Source organism: Salmo salar, chromosome 02 (assembly GCF_965601325.2).
Source record: "Salmo salar chromosome 02, fSalSal1, whole genome shotgun sequence".
Taxonomy (NCBI): Eukaryota; Metazoa; Chordata; class Actinopteri; order Salmoniformes; family Salmonidae; genus Salmo; species Salmo salar.
The window spans coordinates 83,943,384-83,965,457 of NC_138292.1; the positions used below are offsets into that span (position 1 = coordinate 83,943,384).

General features: G+C 39.3%; 2 protein-coding genes across 2 annotated transcripts; both read left to right on the forward strand.

Moving 5' to 3' along the window:
* The first annotated feature begins 2,670 nt into the window (after nt 1-2,670).
* On the forward strand, nt 2,671-11,758 carry LOC106594177 (uncharacterized). Its single transcript, XM_045713165.2, has 2 exons — nt 2,671-3,503; nt 8,050-11,758. Exons 1-2 carry the CDS (start codon nt 3,137-3,139, stop codon nt 8,994-8,996), a joined length of 1,314 nt encoding a protein of 437 aa, XP_045569121.2. The 5' UTR covers nt 2,671-3,136; the 3' UTR covers nt 8,997-11,758.
* A 1,880-nt stretch (nt 11,759-13,638) lies between these two features.
* Nucleotides 13,639-22,074, forward strand: LOC106594195 (uncharacterized). Its single transcript, XM_014185574.3, has 3 exons — nt 13,639-14,122; nt 18,459-20,176; nt 21,615-22,074. Exons 1-2 carry the CDS (start codon nt 13,903-13,905, stop codon nt 19,595-19,597), a joined length of 1,359 nt encoding a protein of 452 aa, XP_014041049.1. The 5' UTR covers nt 13,639-13,902; the 3' UTR covers nt 19,598-20,176; nt 21,615-22,074.

Genomic DNA, 22,074 nt, shown 5'->3' on the forward strand with positions numbered 1-22,074 from the left:
GTAATATTTTAAGAACAAATTGTTATTTACAATGACGGCCTACCAATTGTGTGCCGCCCTATGGGACTCCCCATCACGGCTGGATGTGATACAGCCTGGATTCGAACCAGGTACTGCAGTGACACCTCTTGCACTTCGATGCAGTGCCTTAGACCGCTGTGCCGCTCAGGAGCCATGACATGTGGCAGATACACTGGACCAAATGTTTAATAATGTATCACTTTATGTCTGCCTCACTCTTTAAAATGAATGGATTTATTAGGTAAAATTGAATAAATGTTTTGACGAGTTTGGACTGCATATTTGCTTATTTTTAAATAGGTTAAACCAATTTATTATTTGTGGGTGTATGTATTTCCGGTCGGTGATGCTGCTGTGTGACATACAGTATAAAACCATTGGAAAGTACCAAAGATTGTCTATTACATTGACAAGATATTCGAGTGACCGACCTAACAATTGAAATATATGTCCTCCAAAATGGAGATTCCTAGATGTGAGAAGTGTGCAGGAGGGCATGAGACGAAGGAATGTTTACTATCAGTGGATAAAAGTTGTATGTGTTAGTTGGGGGTGCCCATGGGCTGGAGATCGGAGAAGTCTGGTGAGAGAAAGGCAGGTTGAGGTTGGCAGCGTTAGAGTATAGAGTATTGAGTGTCGTATGCCAAAGCAGTGAAGAAGGGGGAAGAGGAAGATGGGTACAGCAGGGTGAGGGATCCTGAGTGGATTCCTGTGAGTAGAGCACAGAATGATAGGAAGAATATGTGCTTCAGTAAGGTGGGGGTTTAGCAGTCATAGCCACGGTTGTCAATTGTACTGCAGAAATGGATCGGAAGACACTGAAAATAGAAGTTGTGGTGGAAGCGGCTGAGAAATACTTTGGATTGCGAGGATTTACTGCAGAACAGTAGGATTAGACAGGGTTAAATAGTAGAATGGGGTGGTAGTGTTCTGTCCTCTCAGACCACTGGTCTGGACTAGGATTAGACAGGGTTAAATAGTAGAATGGGGTGGTAGTGTTCTGTCCTCTCAGACCACTGGTCTGGACTAGGATTAGACAGGGTTAAATAGTAGAATGGGGTGGTAGTGTTCTGTCCTCTCAGACCACTGGTCTGGACTAGGTTTAGACAGGGTTAAATAGTGGAATGGGGTGGTAGTGTTCTGGTCTGGACTAGGTTTAGACAGGGTTAAATAGTGGAATGGGGTGGTAGTGTTCTGGTCTGGACTAGGTTTAGACAGGGTTAAATAGTGGAATGGGGTGGTAGTGTTCTGCTCTGGAGTAGGTTTAGACAGGGTTAAATAGTGGAATGGGGTGGTAGTGTTCTGGTCTGGACTAGGATTAGACAGGGTTAAATAGTGGAATGGGGTGGTAGTGTTCTGGTCTGGACTAGGATTAGACAGGGTTAAATAGTGGAATGGGGTGGTAGTGTTCTGCTCTGGAGTAGGTTTAGACAGGGTTAAATAGTGGAATGGGGTGGTAGTGTTCTGTCCTCTCAGACCACTGGTCTGGACTAGGATTAGACAGGGTTAAATAGTGGAATGGGGTGGTAGTGTTCTGCTCTGGAGTAGGTTTAGACAGGGTTAAATAGTGGAATGGGGTGGTAGTGTTCTGGTCTGGACTAGGTTTAGACAGGGTTAAATAGTGGAATGGGGTGGTAGTGTTCTGCTCTGGAGTAGGTTTAGACAGGGTTAAATAGTGGAATGGGGTGGTAGTGTTCTGGTCTGCAGTAGGTTTAGACAGGGTTAAATAGTGGAATGGGGTGGTAGTGTTCTGTCCTCTCAGACCACTGGTCTGCAGTAGGTTTAGACAGGGTTAAATAGTGGAATGGGGTGGTAGTGTTCTGGTCTGCAGTAGGTTTAGACAGGGTTAAATAGTGGAATGGGGTGGTAGTGTTCTGTCCTCTCAGACCACTGGTCTGCAGTAGGTTTAGACAGGGTTAAATAGTGGAATGGGGTGGTAGTGTTCTGGACTAGGATTAGACAGGGTTAAATAGTGGAATGGGGTGGTAGTGTTCTGGTCTGGACTAGGATTAGACAGGGTTAAATAGTGGAATGGGGTGGTAGTGTTCTGGTCTGGACTAGGTTTAGACAGGGTTAAATAGTGGAATGGGGTGGTAGTGTTCTGGTCTGGACTAGGATTAGACAGGGTTAAATAGTGGAATGGGGTGGTAGTGTTCTGGTCTGCAGTAGGCTTAGACAGGGTTAAATAGTGGAATGGGGTGGTAGTGTTCTGTCCTCTCAGACCACTGGTCTGCAGTAGGTTTAGACAGGGTTAAATAGTGGAATGGGGTGGTAGTGTTCTGTCCTCTCAGACCATTGGTCTGCAGTAGGTTTAGACAGGGTTAAATAGTGGAATGGGGTGGTAGTGTTCTGGTCTGCAGTAGGTTTAGACAGGGTTAAATAGTGGAATGGGGTGGTAGTGTTCTGTCCTCTCAGACCACTGGTCTGCAGTAGGTTTAGACAGGGTTAAATAGTGGAATGGGGTGGTAGTGTTCTGGACTAGGATTAGACAGGGTTAAATAGTGGAATGGGGAGGTGGGTTTTTAAAGAGGGTTAATAGTTGCCATGGTAATTTTCCTTGTTCCCGTATTACCGGAAGTAAATGTAGGTAGGCTGTGACTGGCCTCCCACTCCAGTACAGTAGGTGGCGGTTGTATGCAGCCAAAAGTTGAATGTGATCCGCCAACCAAATCATAAAGAAGAAAAAGCGGCTCATCAGTAGCAGCTTGCTAAAAAAAAAGTTTAAAGTATCCAGACACGTCCAGTGGATGTTAGGCAATGTGTTTTAAATACACTTATGTTTACGCCGTAGTACCACTAATTGGTTTTATTGCACATCCAGTTAGGTACGACGTTGATTGTCTGCTGCTAACGTTATAGATAGATGGCTACGTCCGTTTCGATAGCACCAGTGGCTGAAGCTAGCTCGTTAACTTTTCACCAACACGTTTTACCAGAAATGAACAAACGGCTTGTAACAATTGATATATTAAGTTAAAGGATTCATTTTAATTCGGTGAGTAAAGAACCGTTGGTGTCCCCATAGTGCTGTGCTCTTTCGTCAAACCAGCTAGCTACTGTAGGTATGTATCTTTGTTGGTATATTGACCTAGCTACTTAACTAACATTCCCAACAATGAGCTCACTAAGTTACCCCCCCCTTGCTAAAGAAGATGAGGTCTGCTGGACGGAGAAAGAGGGTATGTGGGTGAACATTGTCGTGAAAGAGGAAGTTATTACAATGAAGGAGGAGGATGAAGAAAAGGATGCCGTTTTTGCAGTGGGGAAGGAGAAGGAGGCTGCCACAGTGAAAGATGAGAAGGAAGAAGCTTTCAGAATGGAAAAGGAGGAAGATGAGGCTATCATATTGAAAGAAGAAGAGGATGATGTTATAGTGAAAGAAGAGGAAGAACCTTTTAGAGTGGAAGAGGAGGCTATCTCAAAAGAGGAAGACGTTTTGGGAGTGAAAGAGGAGGCGGCGACTGAAGATCTGAATAACACCAGTAAGTATTATTTTAAAAACGGCACAAACTCTCTGCAGTTGTTGAACCACCGTGTGGTTTTTAAGGGGCGTTCTACTGAAGTTCTACACTTGTTCTGTACTGTAGGAATTGGGTAATTCCATATGAATTCAATCACGTTCTGACTGCACCCATTTTGATTTGAAAGAAACCCTACATGTTTGCACATATCAAACTCAACCTTTTATATTTTTCAGTGATGAAGACATGGATGTCTCACAATAAGGTGGGGTATGCAAAATGGGTCAGCTTTGAGAACCTCTATCTCCTGAGGATGTTTTGGCATTTAGGTCCAAAAATGCACTTTCTGAACACTTCTACCACAGGCAAACATGTTTGGAAGGTTTTGTTCAAATCGAAGGGGGTGCAGTCAGGAAGGGATTGAATTCATATGGAACAACCCATTGTTTAATCTAGTAGCCTACCAAATAACAAAGATGTATACTTAAAATGTTGCGTATACTGATTTGGCTACCCATAACTTCAATTAAACACAGTCTCAAAGAGCCGTCGGTCCCTTTTATTAATAGCCGGGCAACTGCACACATTTCAGCAAATTTAACGCCTGTTTCAAATTAAAGGCCGGGTCTTAATGAGTTGTTTGAGGTTACCATCAATTACCATGATTTGTTTATGAGGTTTGATTTGTTACATTGAAATAATGAATGAATAACTCTGGGGAACATGATGGTAGTCAGCCCCAGTTACCACATTCAGAAGGCCCGCCTACTCCACCAATCAGATGAGGGGAGTTTGACGCATATGCCGGTTTACGGTTCGTGGGAAGCAACCAATCAAATGAGGGAGTGTGATGAGTCGTATGCCGACCTGCCTGCACGGGCAGATGAGGAACATGCATTTATTTAGTCTATTGAGTCATTAATGATTTGGTTGCTTATTAAATATAGTATAACCAGCTGTTTTTAAATGCTACGTGTTAATCGGATGTCTTATTCAAACTCAGTTTACAAGCTCATGTTTGCCATTACTCATAGTTACTGCATTGTTTTGAAAATGGCCTGTAGACTAACAAATTGACACAACTTGATTTTTATTTTTTATTATAAAACAGCTAAACAGAAATGTTGTAGAAGTTTCTGTCTCTGTACAAAGGCATCGTCTTCAAGCTATGGAAGATGACAAAATATTTAATAATTGATTGTACTTGCATGGAATTTTTCTAGACCCCCAAACCTCTTTAAAGTGTAAGGGGAAACTCAGCACCTTAACCCCACTTACATACTCTTTATTTGCATATATTTCATTGGCTCCAGCCCCCTCTTCTGAGGACAGAAGGAAGTTTTTTCTGGTTTTGTTACAGATTTTGTTTCATACATTATTCATACATGGTACTTTTAGACAGAGTATTACAGTGCCTTCGGAAAGTATTCACATCCCATGACTTTTTCCACATTTTGATGTGTCACAGCCTGAATTTAAAATTGATGAGTTTTCTTTTCTTTTTTTAATCACTGGCCTACCAGCAATACCCCATAATGTCAGAGGAATTATGTTTTTCAACATGTTAACAAATGAATGAAAAGCTTAACTGTCTTCAGTCAATAAGTATTCAACCCCTTTCTTATAGAAACGCCTAAATAAGTTCAGGAGTCTAAATGTGCTTAACAAGTCACATAAGTTACATGGACTCACTCTGTGTGCAGTAATAGTGTTTAACACGAGTTGTGAATGACTACCTCATCTCTGTACCCCACACATACAATTATCTGTAAGGTTCCTCAGTCGAGCAGGGAATTTCAAGCAGACTCAAGCACAGAGACCAGGGAGGTTTTCCAATGCCTCACAAATAAGGGAACCTATTGGTATATGGGTACAACTAAACACATTGAAGATCCCTTTGAGCGTGCTGACTTTATTAATTACACTTTGTATGGTGTATCAATACACCCAGTCACTCCAAAAATACAGGCATCCTTCCTAACTCAGTTGCCGGAGAGGAAGGAAACCGCCCAGTGATGTCACAATGAGGCCAATGGTGACTTTAAAACAGAATTGAATGGCTGTGATAGAAAACGGAGGATTTTTTATTTTACCTTTATTTTACTAGGCAAGTCAGTTAAGAACAAATTCTTATTTTCAATGACGGCCTAGGAACAGTGGGTTAACTACCTGTTCAGGGGCAGAACAACAGATTTGTACCTTGTCAGCCCGGGGATTTGAACTTGCAACCTTTCGGTTACTAGTCCAACGCTCTGATGGATCAACAACATTATAGTTACTCCACAATACTAACCTAATTGACAGAGTGAAAAGAAGGAAGCCTGTACAGAATATATATATATATATATATATATATATATATATATATATATATATATATATATATATATATATATATATTCCAAAAAATGCATCTGGTTTGCAACAAGGCACTAAAGAATTACTGCAAAAAATGTGGCAAAGCAATTCACTTTTTGTCCTGAATACAAATTGTTATGTTTGGGGCAAATCCACATATTACTTAGCACCACTCTCCATATTTTCAAGCATAGTGGTGGCTGCATCATGTTATGGGTATGCTTGTAGTCGTTAAGGACTGGGGAGTTTTTCAGGATAAAAAATAAACTGAAAGAAGCAAAGCACAGGCAAAATCCTAGAGGAAAACCTGATTCAGTCTGCTTTCCACCAGACACTGGGAGATGAATTCACCTTTCAGCAGGACAATAAGCTAAAACACAAAGCCAAATCTACACTGGTGTTGCTTACCAAGGTGACATTGAATTTTCTGAGTAGCGTAGTTACAGTTTGATTTAAATCGGCTTAAATCTATGGTTAGACTTGAAAATGGCTGTCTAACAATGAACAACCAACTTGACAGAGCTTGAAGAATTTAAAAAATAATAATCTGCAAATATTGTACAATCCAGGTGTGCAAAGCTCTTAGATGTATGCAGAAAGACTCAAAGCTGTAATCACTGCAAGGTGATTCTAATATATATCAACTCAGGGGCATGAATACTTATGTAAATTAGAGATGAGTCTGAAAAAAAGATATTTCATCAATTTTTATTTCAGGCTAATGTGGATTAAGTCAAGGGGTATGAATACTTTCTGAAGGTACTGTACATGATAGGAATACAGTTTGATATACACATGCAGTGAAAACAGGACAAATATAAACCCCCCCATGGGATCTTTAGAGACCAGAGTCAGAAGGCCCGCCTCCTCGACCAATCAGATTCGTGTGTATGCTGACCAGCTTCATCAGTACCATGGGATCTTTAGAGACCACAGAGTTGAGACACCCGTTTAAAGTCCCATCTTCTTCCATTTTGTTGAGGAACATTCCATTGTTAATTAGTAATTCCACATTATTCAAATGAATGTTGTAAAAGTGTAAGGTGTAAATGCTTGTAGGGAAACTAACAAAGTTTCTCTATCAAATAGATGAACTCCTCTGTTCTCGGAATGGAATCCCTGATGCTAGCTAGCTCATTTTAGACGAGTAGCAACAGTTAGCTATTAGGCATCTAAAAGAGAGAAGGCAACTTATCCTTTTGCCGAAAATGTTTGTCCTTTCTCAATGTTGTGGATTTTAGTGATGTTGCCAATTCTTGTTCCTTAATGAATTTAGTTATTTGGTCCTCAAACTTGAACTCGAGGTATGCCATTTGGAAAATGAGGCGTTTCTCACGAACCAGAAACAAGCCATTACATTCCTCATCTGATTGGTTGAGTAGGCCAGCCTTCTGACTTTGTGGCTGTGGTAACTAGTGACCACCATTTTTATTGCCAGTAAGAAACTGCTAGCCATTGACTGCTAACAGCTGAGAACTGCTAGCTAACTGGAAAGCACAAAAACGTTCAACTTCGGGAGAAATCGGCTGATCGCCCTCTTGTGGGGAAAGTAAGAACTGCCGAAAATGCAGTCAGCGTATACTAAGACAAAATGAAGAAATGTATTAAAATACTGAAATTAAACAATTAACTATGCAAATTAGCAAAAAGTTGTGTGCATTAAGGAAATGGACACCTGGCTCAAATATAAGCTTGTCTCTAATAAGAGCCTATTGTGTTCAGTGATTTAAGCTAATAAAAGCCTGGGCTGTTAATCTAAGTTTTACGGTATTCACTATTAGGTTTATTAAATGCAGAACTGTCAAGTTCAATGGTGTTTTTATTAGTCTACAAAGCACTACAGCCACTTTGATAACATGCTATTTTATTGAGGGAACTAGTCTAGATTAAACCTTATAGGAAAACAGTTTTATCATGTGGAGTTTTAATTCAGCTCTGTTTAACTAGATACTGTCTTTTATTGAGGGATCTAGTCTGGATTAAACCTCCTAGGAAGACAGTCCCATGGCACTTATCGCAAGAGTTGGGATGTTAATGCTGGTGTCCTGGCAAAATGTCCATTCATCCCCTCTCCTCCCCCTCTAACTATTCCCCATGTTGCTGTAAATGAGAATATTTTCTCAGTCAACTTACCTGGTAAAATAAATAAACCGTATTTTCATTCAGGTCCCTCTGTTTAACCAGTACTGTTTTTGTTTGTCTTTGACAGGAGAGAGACCAGACTCTCACTCTGACAGTGGGAAGAGTCTTTCAGAGGATCCAGACCCAGAGACATCCAAACCAGCAAGACAACACCACTACTGCCACTGTGGAAAGAGTTTTTGGTGGTTAGGGCACTTTAGAGACCATAAGAGAATGCACATAGGGGAGAAGCCTTACCAATGCTCCCAGTGTGAAAAAAGTTTTAGCCACTTATGGAGCCTGAAATTGCATAATAGAATACACACAGGAGAGAAGCCTTTCCACTGCTCCCTGTGTGGGAACAGTTTTACCCACTTAAGGGCCCTGAAAAGACATGAAAGGACACACACAGGAGATGAGGATCATTGCTGCTCCCAGTGCGGAAAGAGTTTTACCCTGTTAGGGAGCCTGAAACGACATGAGAGAATACACTCAGGAGAAAAGCCTCACCAATGCTCTCAGTGTGGAAAGAGTTTCAGCTGGTTAACAAGCCTGAAAATACATGAGAAAACACATACAGGCGAGAGGCCTTTCCATTGCTCCCAATGTGGAAAGAGATTTTCCCAGTTAGGGGATCTAAAAGAACATAAGAGAACGCACACTGGAGAGAAGCCTTACCACTGCTCCCAGTGTGGGAAGAGATTCACCCGGTCAGGGAACCTGAAAAATCATGAGCTAACACACTCTGTATATAAGCCTTATCACTGCTCCCAGTGTGAGAGAACATTTTTTTCATCAAATGCCCTGAAACAACATGAGTTAACACACGCTGAAGATAAACCTTTCCACTGTTTCCAGTGTGGAAAGAGATTTTTCTTTTCAGGGCACCTGAAAAGACATGAGTTAACACACTCTGTGGAGAAGCCTTTCCACTGTTCTTATTGTGAAAAGAGTTTTAAGAGTTTATGGAACATGAAAGTGCATCAAAAAAGACACACAAAGGAGAAGCCTTCCACTGCTCCCACTGTGGGATGAAATGTACATGGTTTCAACAATTGAAAGAGCATGAAAGAATCAACAGCTGAGAGAAGTTATCAGTGGTCCCAGTGTGGGAAGGGATATAGTACAACACATGGGATTAGAGCCATTTGTGAAATAAAATCGATTGAAGATAGTTTGGTTTATTTATTGTGTATAAAAATGTTATGAAAAATATTATTAATGTGGAATATCCCTTTACTATGTTCCTAGAATTGTATTGGAAGGGTTACATCTAAGATGACGTGAGTGAACATTCATTTGAACAGGTGTATGTACCATTCTTTTACCAGTATTTATACCATTATATTGAATCATTTTTACCTTTTTTAAATATTTTTTTTAACTTTTTACTATCCATATTAATTGGAGCCTGTCTATACATACTGGAAAACATCATTTCTGTCACCACTCATCAACAGTGGTGTAAAGTACTTAAGTAAAAGTATCTTTAAGTTAAGGTATTTTTACTTTTACTCAAGTATGATTGGGTACTTTTCCCACCGCTGTTCATCAACAAACTGTGACAAACCTGAACTTTCTTTTTGTGAGTAGCCTACAATAAATATGATTTTGTTGAGGACAATGTTGGGCCATTACACATGTCCACTAGGGTACACATGGACTTAAAGTTCATGCAGTTCAAGAACACACACAGTGCTCCCGTTGTCTGATATTTTTGACTGAGAACATGTTTTTGTTTTTGACGTTTCTGACTAGATAGACTGCATGCACAGAGACTGTCCTGACTCGATATTCGTTTTTCATGCACGTTGTTGTTGGTGTTGAAATACGGCATTGAAGACATTAGCTAGATGTAAAATTGCGCAACTAAGATCTTCTCTGCAAAAATGTCTAAATTATTTACAGATTTCTTGATTTAACTAATGAATTAATTGATTAATTCTGACTAATTTGGAAGTGCAGTTGTCCTTTATAGGGTTAAATCTAAGATGGTGTGAGGGAACTTTGATTTGAACAGGTGTACAGTGCATTTGCCAAAAGGCACCTAAATGACTCTCAGACCATGAGAAACAAGATTCTCTGGTCTGATGAAACCAAGATTGAACTCTTTGGCCTGAATGCGAAGTGTCATATCTGGAGGAAACCTGGCACTGTCCCTACGGTGAAGCAAGGTGGTGGCAGCATCATGCTGTGGGTATGTTTTTCAGCGGCAGGGACTGGGAGACTAGTCAGGATCGAGGGAAGTACAGAAAGATCATTGATGAAAACCTGCTCCAAAGCGCTCAGGACCTCAGACTGGGGCGAAGGTTCACCTTCCAACAGGACAACGACCCTAAGCACATGGCCAAGAAAATGCAGGAGTGCCTTCGGGACAAGTCTCTGAATGTCTTTGAGTGGCCCAGCCAGAGCCCGGACTTGAACCCAATCAAACACCTCTGGAGCGGTACACATGACAACGCTTGAGAGGATGTGCCAAGCTTGTAGCGTCATACCCAAGGAGACTAGAGGCTGTTATCGCTGCCAGAGGCGCTTCAACAAAGTACTGAGTAAAGTGTCTGAATGCTTATGTAAATGTGATATTTCCGTTTTATTTTTAATTTTATACATTTAAAAAAAAAAAAAAATCTCCAAAACCTGTTTTTGCTATGCCATAATGGGGTATTGTGTGTAGATTGATGAGGAAATCCATTTTAGAATAAGGCTGTAACGTAACAAAATGTGGAAAAGTCAAGGGGTCTGAATTCTTTCCGAATGCACTGTATGTAGCCTGCTAGATCGATGCCGAGTTAAGAAATGTTTGTACCTTTTACCATCCGTATCAATTGGAACCTGTCTGTGCATACTGGAAACCATTACCTGGACGTTCTTTAAAAGAAGTAGTCATTTTTAGAATGTTGGGACATTGTTTGAAGCCACATCACATGGACTTAACGTTTATCAGGGAACACACACAGTGCTCCCATTGGCTGATATCTTTGACTGAGAACAGGTTTGTGTTTATGCCACATTAAATCAAAGTGTACAAAGTGTACTCAAAAACACAATTTGTATGCTTTTTTTTCATTTTAAAACATGAATAGAACATGTTGATCAAAATATATATTTTTATCCTGAAGTGTTGAAATATAGCTGAAGCCTTTAATTATTTCTTTATGAAGGTAGGCCTAGGTAATATTATATTACAGTATGTTGCAGATACACTGGACCAAATGTTTATGAATGGATCAATGCCTCTCTATTACTCAGCGTTGAATTGGGTAGAAACATACCACAAGATGTACGATGTGTATTCCCAGAGGGTGGCACTTAAAATGGTTAACTGAAACGCTTGTTTCCAAAGTGGCTTACTATTGAAAGAGAGAGGAGTGTTGGGGGAGGGATGAGAAGCGAGCAGAATGTGTAGGCTTACTGCAGAGAGAACAGCAGAATGTGTAGGTCTACTGCAGAGAGAACAGCAGAATGTGTAGGCCTACTGCAGAGAGAACAGCAGAATGTGTAATCCTACTGCAGAGAGAACAGCAGAATGTGTAGGTCTACTGCAGAGAGAACAGCAGAATGTGTAGGCCTACTGCAGAGAGAACAGCAGAATGTGTAGGCCTACTGCAGAGAGAACAGCAGAATGTGTAGGCCTACTGCAGAGAGAACAGCAGAATGTGTAATCCTACTGCAGAGAGAACAGCAGAATGTGTAGGTCTACTGCAGAGAGAACAGCAGAATGTGTAGGACTACTGCAGAGAGAACAGCAGAATGTGTAGTCCTACTGCAGAGAGAACAGCAGAATGTGTAGGTCTACTGCAGAGAGAACAGCAGAATGTGTAGTCCTACTGCAGAGAGAACAGCAGAATGTGTAGGTCTACTGCAGAGAGAACAGCAGAATGTGTAGTCCTACTGCAGAGAGAACAGCAGAATGTGTAGTCCTACTGCAGAGAGAACAGCAGAATGTGTAGGTCCTACTGCAGAGAGAACAGCAGAATGTGTAGACCTACTGCAGAGAGAACAGCAGAATGTGTAGGCCTACTGCAGAGAGAACAGCAGAATGTGTAGGCCTACTGCAGAAAGAACAGCAGAATGTGTAGGTCTACTGCAGAGAGAACAGCAGAATGTGTAGGTCTACTGCAGAGAGAACAGCAGAATGTGTAGGTCTACTGCAGAAAGAACAGCAGAATGTGTAGGTCTACTGCAGAGAGAACAGCAGAATGTGTAGGCCTACTAGAAGGTTGGGGGTTCAAGCTGCACTCTCTGCCCTGTTTCATTACACTGAATCTCCCATAACTGCTCAATTGGGTTGACATCTGGTGACTGAGACGGCCATGGCATGTGGTTTACATCGTTTTCATGCTCATCAAACCATTCAGAGAACACCCATGCCCTGTGGATGGGGGGCGTTGTCATCCTGGAAGAGACCACTCCCATCTGGACCGAGCTGCAAAAAACACTGAAACTGGACAGTTTTATCTCTATCTCTTTATACAAAGACTCAATCATGGACACTCTTACTGACAGTTGTGGCTGCTTCGTTTGATGTATTGTTGTCTCTACCTTCTTGACATTTGTGCTGTTGACTGTGCACAATAATGTTTGTACCATGTTTTGTGCTGCTACCATGTTGTGTTGCTACCATGTTGTTATGTTGTGTTGCTACCATGCTGTTGTTGTCTTAGGTCTCTCTTTATGTTGTGTTGTGTTGTCTCTCTTGTTGTGATGTGTTTTTTGTCCTATATATATATATATATATATATATATATATATATATATTTTTTTTTATCCCAGGCCCCTGTCCCCGCAGGAGGCCTTTTACCTTTTGGTTGGCCATCATTGTAAATAAGAATTTGTTCTTAACTGACTTGCCTAGTTAAATAAAATAAAAATCTGGATAGAAATGATTCACCATATAGGTTGAAGGTGATCACTTAGAATGGTGGAGTATTTATTGGTGTTTACCTGTCCTCTAAGGGGTTGAGTGTATTTATTGGTGTTTACCTTGTCCTCTAAGGGGTTGAGTGTATTTATTGGTGTTTACCTTGTCCTCTAAGGGGTTGGGTGTATTTATTGGTGTTTACCTTGTCCTCTAAGGGGTTGGGTGTATTTATTGGTGTTTACCTTGTCCTCTAAGGGGTTGAGTGTATTTATTGGTGTTTACCTTGTCCTCTAAGGGGTTGGGTGTATTTATTGGTGTTTACCTTGTCCTCTAAGGGGTTGAGTGTATTTATTGGTGTTTACCTTGTCCTCTAAGGGGTTGAGTGTATTTATTGGTGTTTACCTTGTCCTCTAAGGGGTTGAGTGTATTTATTGGTGTTTACCTTGTCCTCTAAGGGGTTGAGTGTATTTATTGGTGTTTACCTTGCCCTCTAAGGGGTTGGGTGTATTTATTGGTGTTTACCTTCTGAGTTGATTGGGCCTAAGTTTAAAAATGCATCCCACACCATAACAGACCTGCCAGAACCATCAAGAACGGAAGTGTTTCCTATATTTTGGCACTTACCTCTACATTCATATTCAGGTGTAGTTTGTGTAGAGTAAAGTATAGGCTGTAAGAAAAGAGAAAACAGATTTGCTAACTTGGAATTATTTGTTATGAAATTATTTAACTGCGTTACCCACTCCAGTCAGTAGGTGGCGATGTGAGTATTTTAGGTGATGATTCTTGCTTGACGTATAATCTTGTGGACAGGACAGGACGCTTCTTCAACAACAACATGGCTACTGATTCAACCGTCACTTGCTAGCCAACATAAAACATAAATATTGAAGGTCTTAAGAATTTTTTTTGTGTATCTACACGAATCTCAGTGTTTTAAACCAAATTCTGATAACGTATCTACTTGTTGATTTAAACGTAGTTTTCTTGCTACATTTTCTGATTTGTTAAGATTGATAGTGGGCATAACAACAGGCTTGTCACTAATGCTAACTAGCCAGTTAGCTAACATCCCTGACGATGAGCTCGCAAAGCTACTCCCCCCGGGTCCCTGCTAAAGAGGAGGTCTGTTGGACGGAGGAAGAAGCTCTGGGGCTGAACATTGTCGTGAAAGAAGAAGAGGAACCTTTTGGAGTAAAAGAGGAAGAGGAGGCTATCTCAATAAAAGAGGAGGAGGAGGAAGACGTTTTGGGAGTGAAAGAGGAGGAAGGAGAGGGGGAGACTGAAGATCTGGACACCAGTGAGTACTGTTTTAAAAACAGGCCTTCTACTAACGTTCTACACTTAAATATGTTTTCACGGGGTTCAGTACGAGAGAACAGTGTTAAACGCTTAATTCAACGGAAATGGCACAGTACTGAATGGCAAATGTAGGCCGTTGTTGTAAATCAGAATTTATTCTTAACTGACTTGCCTAGTTGAATAAAGGTTAAATAAATATATACATTTTGCCATTTCAAATGGTCACACTCATATTCATCTAATCAGGCCACACCTCACCACAAAACCGTAACACCATGTAGCAAACGTTGAAGCGAACTGAACTCACCCCAGAACTGTATACATTGTTAAAGGTGCAATCTGCCATTGGTACATGCATTTTGGGGATTTTAAAGGAATGTTATAGAGGTCTGGCCATTTTAATTTCTTGGAGAAAATAACTGTCGTACCCTATCAGAACCCAAAATATAAGTTTTACTGCAAAAAAATGTAAACACCAAATTGTAAAGACTTTTTTAGACTAAAAAGATTGCCAAAACTGGTATGAAGCTAAGGGATGGGGATGGAGAAATGTAACCAGAGATATAGATTTTTCGACAAATTCATAGACAGAGACATGGATACAAGGCCTGACCTGTCAAATTCATAGACAGAGACATGGATACAAGGCCTGACCTGTCAAATTCATAGACAGAGACATGGATCCAAGGCCCGACCTTGCCGGAAGATTCCGACCCTACCGTTAAGCTTCTTTACACTGAGCTGCACCAGGGTTGGGAACGCAATCATGATTACGTTAAGGCACCACAGAGCTGGCGTGAGATAGGGGTCGGAAAAACGTACCTCAATGCAGGGATGAGATGGCAGCTGTGGCTCTTGCTGGCTAGTATGAGGACGAAAAGGCGTTTAGAATTAAATGTTTAGAACACGTTTAGAACATTAACCAACGTTTAGAATGTTTAGAACACGTTTAGAACATTAACCAACGTTTAGAATGTTTAGAACACGTTTAGAACATTAACCAACGTAGCTCAGTTGGTAGAGCATGGCGCTTGCAACGCCAGGGTTGTGGGTTCGATTCCCACGGGGGGCCAGTATGTAAAACTGTAATAAAAATGTATGCATGTAAGTCGCTCTGGATAAGAGCGTCTGCTAAATGACTAAAATGTAAATGTAAAAATATAGAACGTTTAGAACACGTTTAGAACATTAACCAACGTTTAGAACACATTTAGAACATTAACCAACGTTTAGAACATTAACCAACGTTTGGAACACGTTTAGAACATTAACCAACGTTTGGAACACGTTTAGAACATTAACCAACGTTTAGAATGTTTAGAACACATTTAGAACATTAACCAACGTTTAGAATGTTTAGAACACGTTTAGAACATTAACCAACGTTTAGAATGTTTAGAACACATTTAGAACATTAACCAACGTTTAGAATGTTTAGAACACGTTTAGAACATTAACCAACGTTTAGAACATTAACCAACGTTTAGAACATTAACCAACGTTTAGAACATTAACCAACGTTTGGAACACGTTTAGAACATTAACCAACGTTTAGAATGTTTAGAACACATTTAGAACATTAACCAATGTTTAGAACATTAACCAACGTTTAGAACACGTTTAGAACATTAACCAATGTTTAGAACATTAACCAACGTTTAGAACATGTTTAGAACATTAACCAACGTTTAGAACACATTTAGAACATTAACCAACGTTTAGAACATTAACCAACGTTTGGAACACGTTTAGAACATTAACCAACGTTTAGAACACATTTAGAACATTAACCAACGTTTAGAATGTTTAGAACACGTTTAGAACATTAACCAACGTTTAAAATGTTTAGAACACATTTAGAACATTAACCAACGTTTAGAATGTTTAGAACACGTTTAGAACATTAACTAACGTTTAGAACATTAACCAACGTTTTGAACACGTTTAGAACATTAACCAACGTTTAGAATGTTTAGAACACATTTAGAACATTAACCAACGTTTAGAACATTAACCAACGTTTGGAACACGTTTAGAACATTAACCAACGTTTAGAATGTTTAGAACACGTTTAGAACATTAACCAACGTTTAGAATGTTTAGAACACATTTAGAACATTAACCAACGTTTAGAATGTTTAGAACATTAACCAACGTTTAGAACACGTTTAGAACATTAACCAATGTTTCGAACATTAACCAACGTTTAGAACATGTTTAGAACATTAACCAACGTTTAGAACATTAACCAATGTTTAAAATGTTTAGAACACATTTAGAACATTAACCAATGTTTAGAATGTTTAGAACACATTTAGAACATTAACCAATGTTTAAAATGTTTAGAACATTAACCAACGTTTAGAATGTTTAGAACTCGTTTAGAACATTAACCAACATTTAGAACACGTTTAGAACATTAACCAACGTTTAGAACACATTTAGAACATTAACCAACGTTTAGAATGTTTAGAACACGTTTAGAACATTAACCAACGTTTAGAACATTAACCAACGTTTAGAACACGTTTAGAACATTAACTAACGTTTAGAACATTAACCAACGTTTAGAACATGTTTAGAACATTAACTAACGTTTAGAACACATTTAGAACATTAACCAATGTTTAGAACATTAACCAACGTTTAGAACACGTTTAGAACATTAACCAATGTTTAGAACATTAACCAACGTTTAGAACATGTTTAGAACATTAACTAACGTTTAGAACACATTTAGAACATTAACCAATGTTTAGAACATTAACCAACGTTTAGAATGTTTAGAACACATTTAGAACATTAACCAACGTTTAGAACACGTTTAGAACACGTTTAGAACATTAACCAATGTTTAGAACATTAACCAACGTTTAGAACACGTTTAGAACATTAACTAACGTTTAGAACATGTTTAGAATGTTTAGAACTCGTTTAGAACATTAACCAACGTTTAGAACACGTTTAGAACACATTTAGAACATTAACCAACGTTTAGAATGTTTAGAACACATTTAGAACATTAACCAACGTTTAGAATGTTTAGAACACATTTAGAACATTAACCAACGTTTAGAATGTTTAGAACACATTTAGAACCTTAACCAACGTTTAGAACGTTTAGAACATGAACCAACATTTAGAACACATTTAGAACATGAACCAACGTTTAGAACACATTTAGAACATGAACCAACGTTTAGAACATGAACCAACGTTTAGAACACATTTAGAACATGAACCACTGTGGTTTATTATCCTTTAAACTACTACTACTGGATTGATGGTTGTAACCATCTATTATCCCATTAACAAATCACCCAAACTTATTTAGTTTCCAAACTTCACATTTCTCCTAGTGTAGGCAACTTATCGTAATGAACGATATCAGCAACAGGCCTGTGATCGGTATGGTCGGTGGCGTTTTAGTTTAGCGTTTCCCGCTCTGTTGTTGTTTGGCTAGCGACATTTCTGTAGCAGTCATGTAATTGTCTATATTGCAGTTAACTTTTTAATTTAGAGTTTTTTGGGAAAGCCTTCCCATCTCTACCAGAAGGTTATCTTAGGTTATATTAACATCATCGCTGACGGCTACACACAGAGACAGAGGCATTCCACTGTCGGTTCAGAAAGTGGCAGGTACATTCGATTTTTTTTAATTTAACCTTTATTTAACTAGGCAAGTCAGTTAAGAACAAATTCTTATTTACAATGATGGCCTAGGAACAGTGGGTTGACTGCCCTGTTCAGACAACCTATTCACTGATGCATTTTGTTCCTGTCTTATGATTAACTACTAACTTCAATACATTCAGTTGATTAACTTGGGACAATTCATTCAGGTTCTACTAACTTCAATACATTCAGTTGATTAACTTGGGCCAATTCATTCAGGTTCTACTAACTTCAATACATTCAGTTGATTAACTTGGGACAATTCATTCAGGTTCTACTAACTTCAATACATTCAGTTGATTAACTTGGGCCAATTCATTCAGGTTCTACTAACTTCAAATACATTCAGTTGATTTTGAATATTGTTGAATTCCGTTTTAATGTCTGGATTATGGGATTCAGGGCCCAACATATTAGATAGGTCAGAGATCACAGCTCCTCCCTTTTCAGTTGCAAAGTCATACAATAAAAACTGTTAAGATTCTCTGTCAATAGTCTTTAGCTTTGGAGCAGGTGACAGTTGTAAAGGCTGTTTTCACGCCCCTCCAAGCATCTCTGGGTTGAGATTGAGGGATCTAGTCATAGAAAATCGTTTTTTTATCCTTTGCCGGTTTCATTCAGGTCTCTGTTTAATCAAATAGTTGGTCTGTCTTTGGCAGGAGAAAGATCAGACTCTCACTCGGACAGCGGGAAGAATCCTTCAGGGGAACCAGATCCAGAGACTCCCAAACGAGCGAGACAACACAACTGCTCCCAGTGTGGAAAGAAATGTATCCAGTTATCGCATCTGAAAGAGCATGAGAGAATACATACAGGAGAAAAGCCTCACCACTGTTCCCAGTGTGAAAAGAGTTTTACCCAGTTAAATATGCTGAAACGACATGAAATAATACACACAGGAGCGAAGCCTCACCAATGCTCCCAGTGTGGAAATAGTTTTACCCAGCTATGGAACCTGACAGTGCATGAGAGGGCACACACAGAAAAGCCTTACCACTGCTCCCAGTGTGAAAAGAGTTTTAGCTGGTTAGGGAGCCTGAAAGTACATGAGAAAACACACACAGGGGAGAAGCCTTACCACTGCTCTCAGTGTGGAAAGAGATTTTCCCAGTTAGAGCAACTGAAAAAACATAAGAGAACACACACTGCAGAGAAGCCTTACCTCTGCTCACAGTGTGGGAAGAGATTTACCCTGCTGAGAAACCTGAAAAATCATGAGCTAATACACTCTGTATATAAGCCTTGCCTCTGCTCCCAGTGTGGAAAAACATTTTTCTCATCAGATTCCCTGAAAAAACATGAGCTAACGCACTCTGTAGAGAAGCCTTTCCACTGCTCACAGTGTGGAAAGACATTTTTCTCATTAGGGCCCCTGAAACAACATGAGAGAACACACTCAGGGGAGAAACCCTATCATTGCTCTAAGTGTGGAAAGAGTTTTACTTCATCGAATTCCCTGAAAAAACATAAAAGAATACACTCAGGAGTGAAACCCTACCACTGTTATCAGTGTAAAAAAAGTTTTACCCAATCATGGCACCTGAAATATCATGAGAGGACACACACAGAAGAAAAATCTTATCATTGCTCCCAGTGTGTAAAGAGTTTTACCATGTCAACATACCTGAAAAAACACGAGCTAACACACTCTGTAGAGAAGCCTTTCCACTGTTCGCATTGTGAAAAGAGTTTTAAGAATTTAAGGAACCTGAAAGTGCATGAGCAAAGACACACATGCTCTTTGGGCCCTTCCACTGTTCCCTCTGGGGAGAAAAATGTACTTGGTTTCAGCAACTGAAAAATCATGAAAGAATCCACACTGGATAGAAGCCTTACCAGTGCTCCTAATGTGAAAAGAGATATACCATGAACATGTAAATGCAGAGTCTCAAATAGCTGTCTGTCCCTTTTAATAGCCGGGTAACGGCACACATTTCAGCAAATAAACACTTGTTTCAAATAAAACGCTGGGTCTAAAGGAATTGTTAATGAGGTTACCATGAATTGTTTACTAGGTTTTAATGTTTGATTTGTTACATTAGATAAAAAATTATGGCAATCATTTGTTTTTATCACCAGTAAGAAACTGCTAGCCATTGGCTGCTAACAGCTGAAAACTGCTTGCTTACTGGCAAGCACAAAAACAGTCAACAACATTGGGAGTACAGACCCCTACAAATTGGCTAAGAACTGCCAAAAAAATGCACAGTCAAAGAGGAGAATAATTATTCTGCTAAAGGAAAATGTGTTTTTTCGCACTGTATATGCATTTTTGGGGGAAAAAACACATTTTCCTTTATCAGAATTAGATGGTGGTGTATGTATGTATGTATGTATATAAGGAAATAGACACCTGTCTCTAATAAGAGCCTGTTGTGTTAACCTGTTAGGGCTAGGGGGCAGTATTTGCACGGCTGGATAATTTTTTTTTACCCGATTTAATCTGGTTACTAATCCTACCCAGTAACTAGAATATGCATATACTTATTATATATGGATAGAAAACACTCTAAAGTTTCTAAAACTGTTTGAATGGTGTCTGTGAGTATAACAGAACTCATTTGGCAGGCAAAACCCTGAGACATTTTCTGACAGGAAGTGGATACCTGATGTGTTGTATTACCTTTAAACCTATGCCATTGAAAAACACAGGGGCTGAGGAATATTTTGGCACTTCCTATTGCTTCCACTAGATGTCCCCAGCCTTTACAAAGTGTTTTGAGTCTTCTGGAGGGAGATCTGACCGAACAAGAGCCATGGAACGATGATGGCCCATTAGACACCTGGCGCGCGAGTTCATGTTGGGTACCCTCGTTCCAATACGTTATAAAAGAGTATGCATTCGTCCACCTTGAATATTATTCATGTTCTGGTTAAAAAAGGCCCTAATGATTTATGCTATACAACGTTTGACATGTTTGAACGAACGTAAATATATTTTTTCCCCTCGTTCATGAAGTGAAGTCCGGCGGGCTTAGATCATGTGCTAACAAGACGGAGATTTTTGGACATAAATGATGAGCTTTTTTGAACAAAACTACATTCGTTATGGACCTGTGATACCTGGAAGTGACATCTGATGAAGAGAATCAAAGGTAATGGATTATTTACATAGTATTTTCGATTTTAGATCTCCCCAACATGATGACTAGTCTGTATCGCAACGCGTATTTTTCTGGGCGCAGTGCTCAGATTATTGCAAAGTGTGATTTCCCAGTAAGGTTATTTTTAAATCTGGCAAGTTGATTGCGTTCAAGAGATGTAAATCTATAATTCTTTAAATGACAATATAATATTTTACCAATGTTTTCTAATTTTAATTATTTAATTTGTGATGCTGACTTGACTGCCGGTTATTGGAGGGAAACGATTTCCTCAACATCAATGCCATAGTAAAACGCTGTTTTTGGATATAAATATGAACTTGATAGAACAAAAAATGCATGCATTGTCTAACATAATGTCCTAGGAGTGTCATCTGATGGAGATTGTAAAAGGTTAGTGCATCATTTTAGCTGGTTTTATGGTTTTGGTGACCCTGTCTTTGAATTGACAAAACATTACACACAACTCTTGTAAATGTACTGTCCTAACATACTCTAAATTTCTGCTTTCGCCGTAAAACCTTTTTGAAATCGTAAAACGTGGTTAGATTAAGGAGATGTTTACCTTTCAAATGGTGTAAAATAGTTGTATGTTTGAAAAATTTGAATTTTGACATTTATTTTGATTCAAATTTGCCGCTCTTGAAATGCACCTGCTGTTGATGGAGTGCACCACGGGGGGGACGCCTGCGTCCCACCTAGCCCATAGAGGTTAAGTGATTTAAGCTAATAAAGACCTGATGTACTACCGTAAAATTGAAGTTTTACGGAAGTACGTCACAGGGATTTAAAATTCACACTGTGCTCCCAGAATTTTGAATGTGTATTTGTTTGACACATAAGTTTTAAAAAGTGTACTCATACAAATGCATTTGTTTTTTTATTTTAAAAACATGAATTGAACATGGAGCGAGTCTGTTTGAATATAGTGTCAGTTAGATTTTTGTATTTTTATATCTTATTTTTTTATATCTTATTTTTTTATTTAACCTTTATTTAACTAGGCAAGTCAGTTAACAAATTCTTATTTACAATGACGGCCTACCGGGGAACAGTGGGTTGACTGCCTTGTTCAGGGGCAGAACGACAGATTTTTACCTTGTCAGCTCGGGGATTCAATCCAGCAACCTTGAATATAGATCTGCTCTGTGATTAAATTATCATTTTCAAA

Excerpts from the sequence above, each read along its gene's own strand:
- LOC106594177 (XM_045713165.2), top strand. The coding sequence starts at position 3,137 with ATGAGCTCACTAAGTTACCCCCCCCTTGCTAAAGAAGATGAGGTCTGC. Across the intron at positions 3,504-8,049 it reads TGAAGATCTGAATAACACCA|GAGAGAGACCAGACTCTCAC; the intron begins GTAAGTATTATT and ends TGTCTTTGACAG.
- LOC106594195 (XM_014185574.3), top strand. The coding sequence starts at position 13,903 with ATGAGCTCGCAAAGCTACTCCCCCCGGGTCCCTGCTAAAGAGGAGGTC. Across the intron at positions 14,123-18,458 it reads GACTGAAGATCTGGACACCA|GAGAAAGATCAGACTCTCAC; the intron begins GTGAGTACTGTT and ends TGTCTTTGGCAG.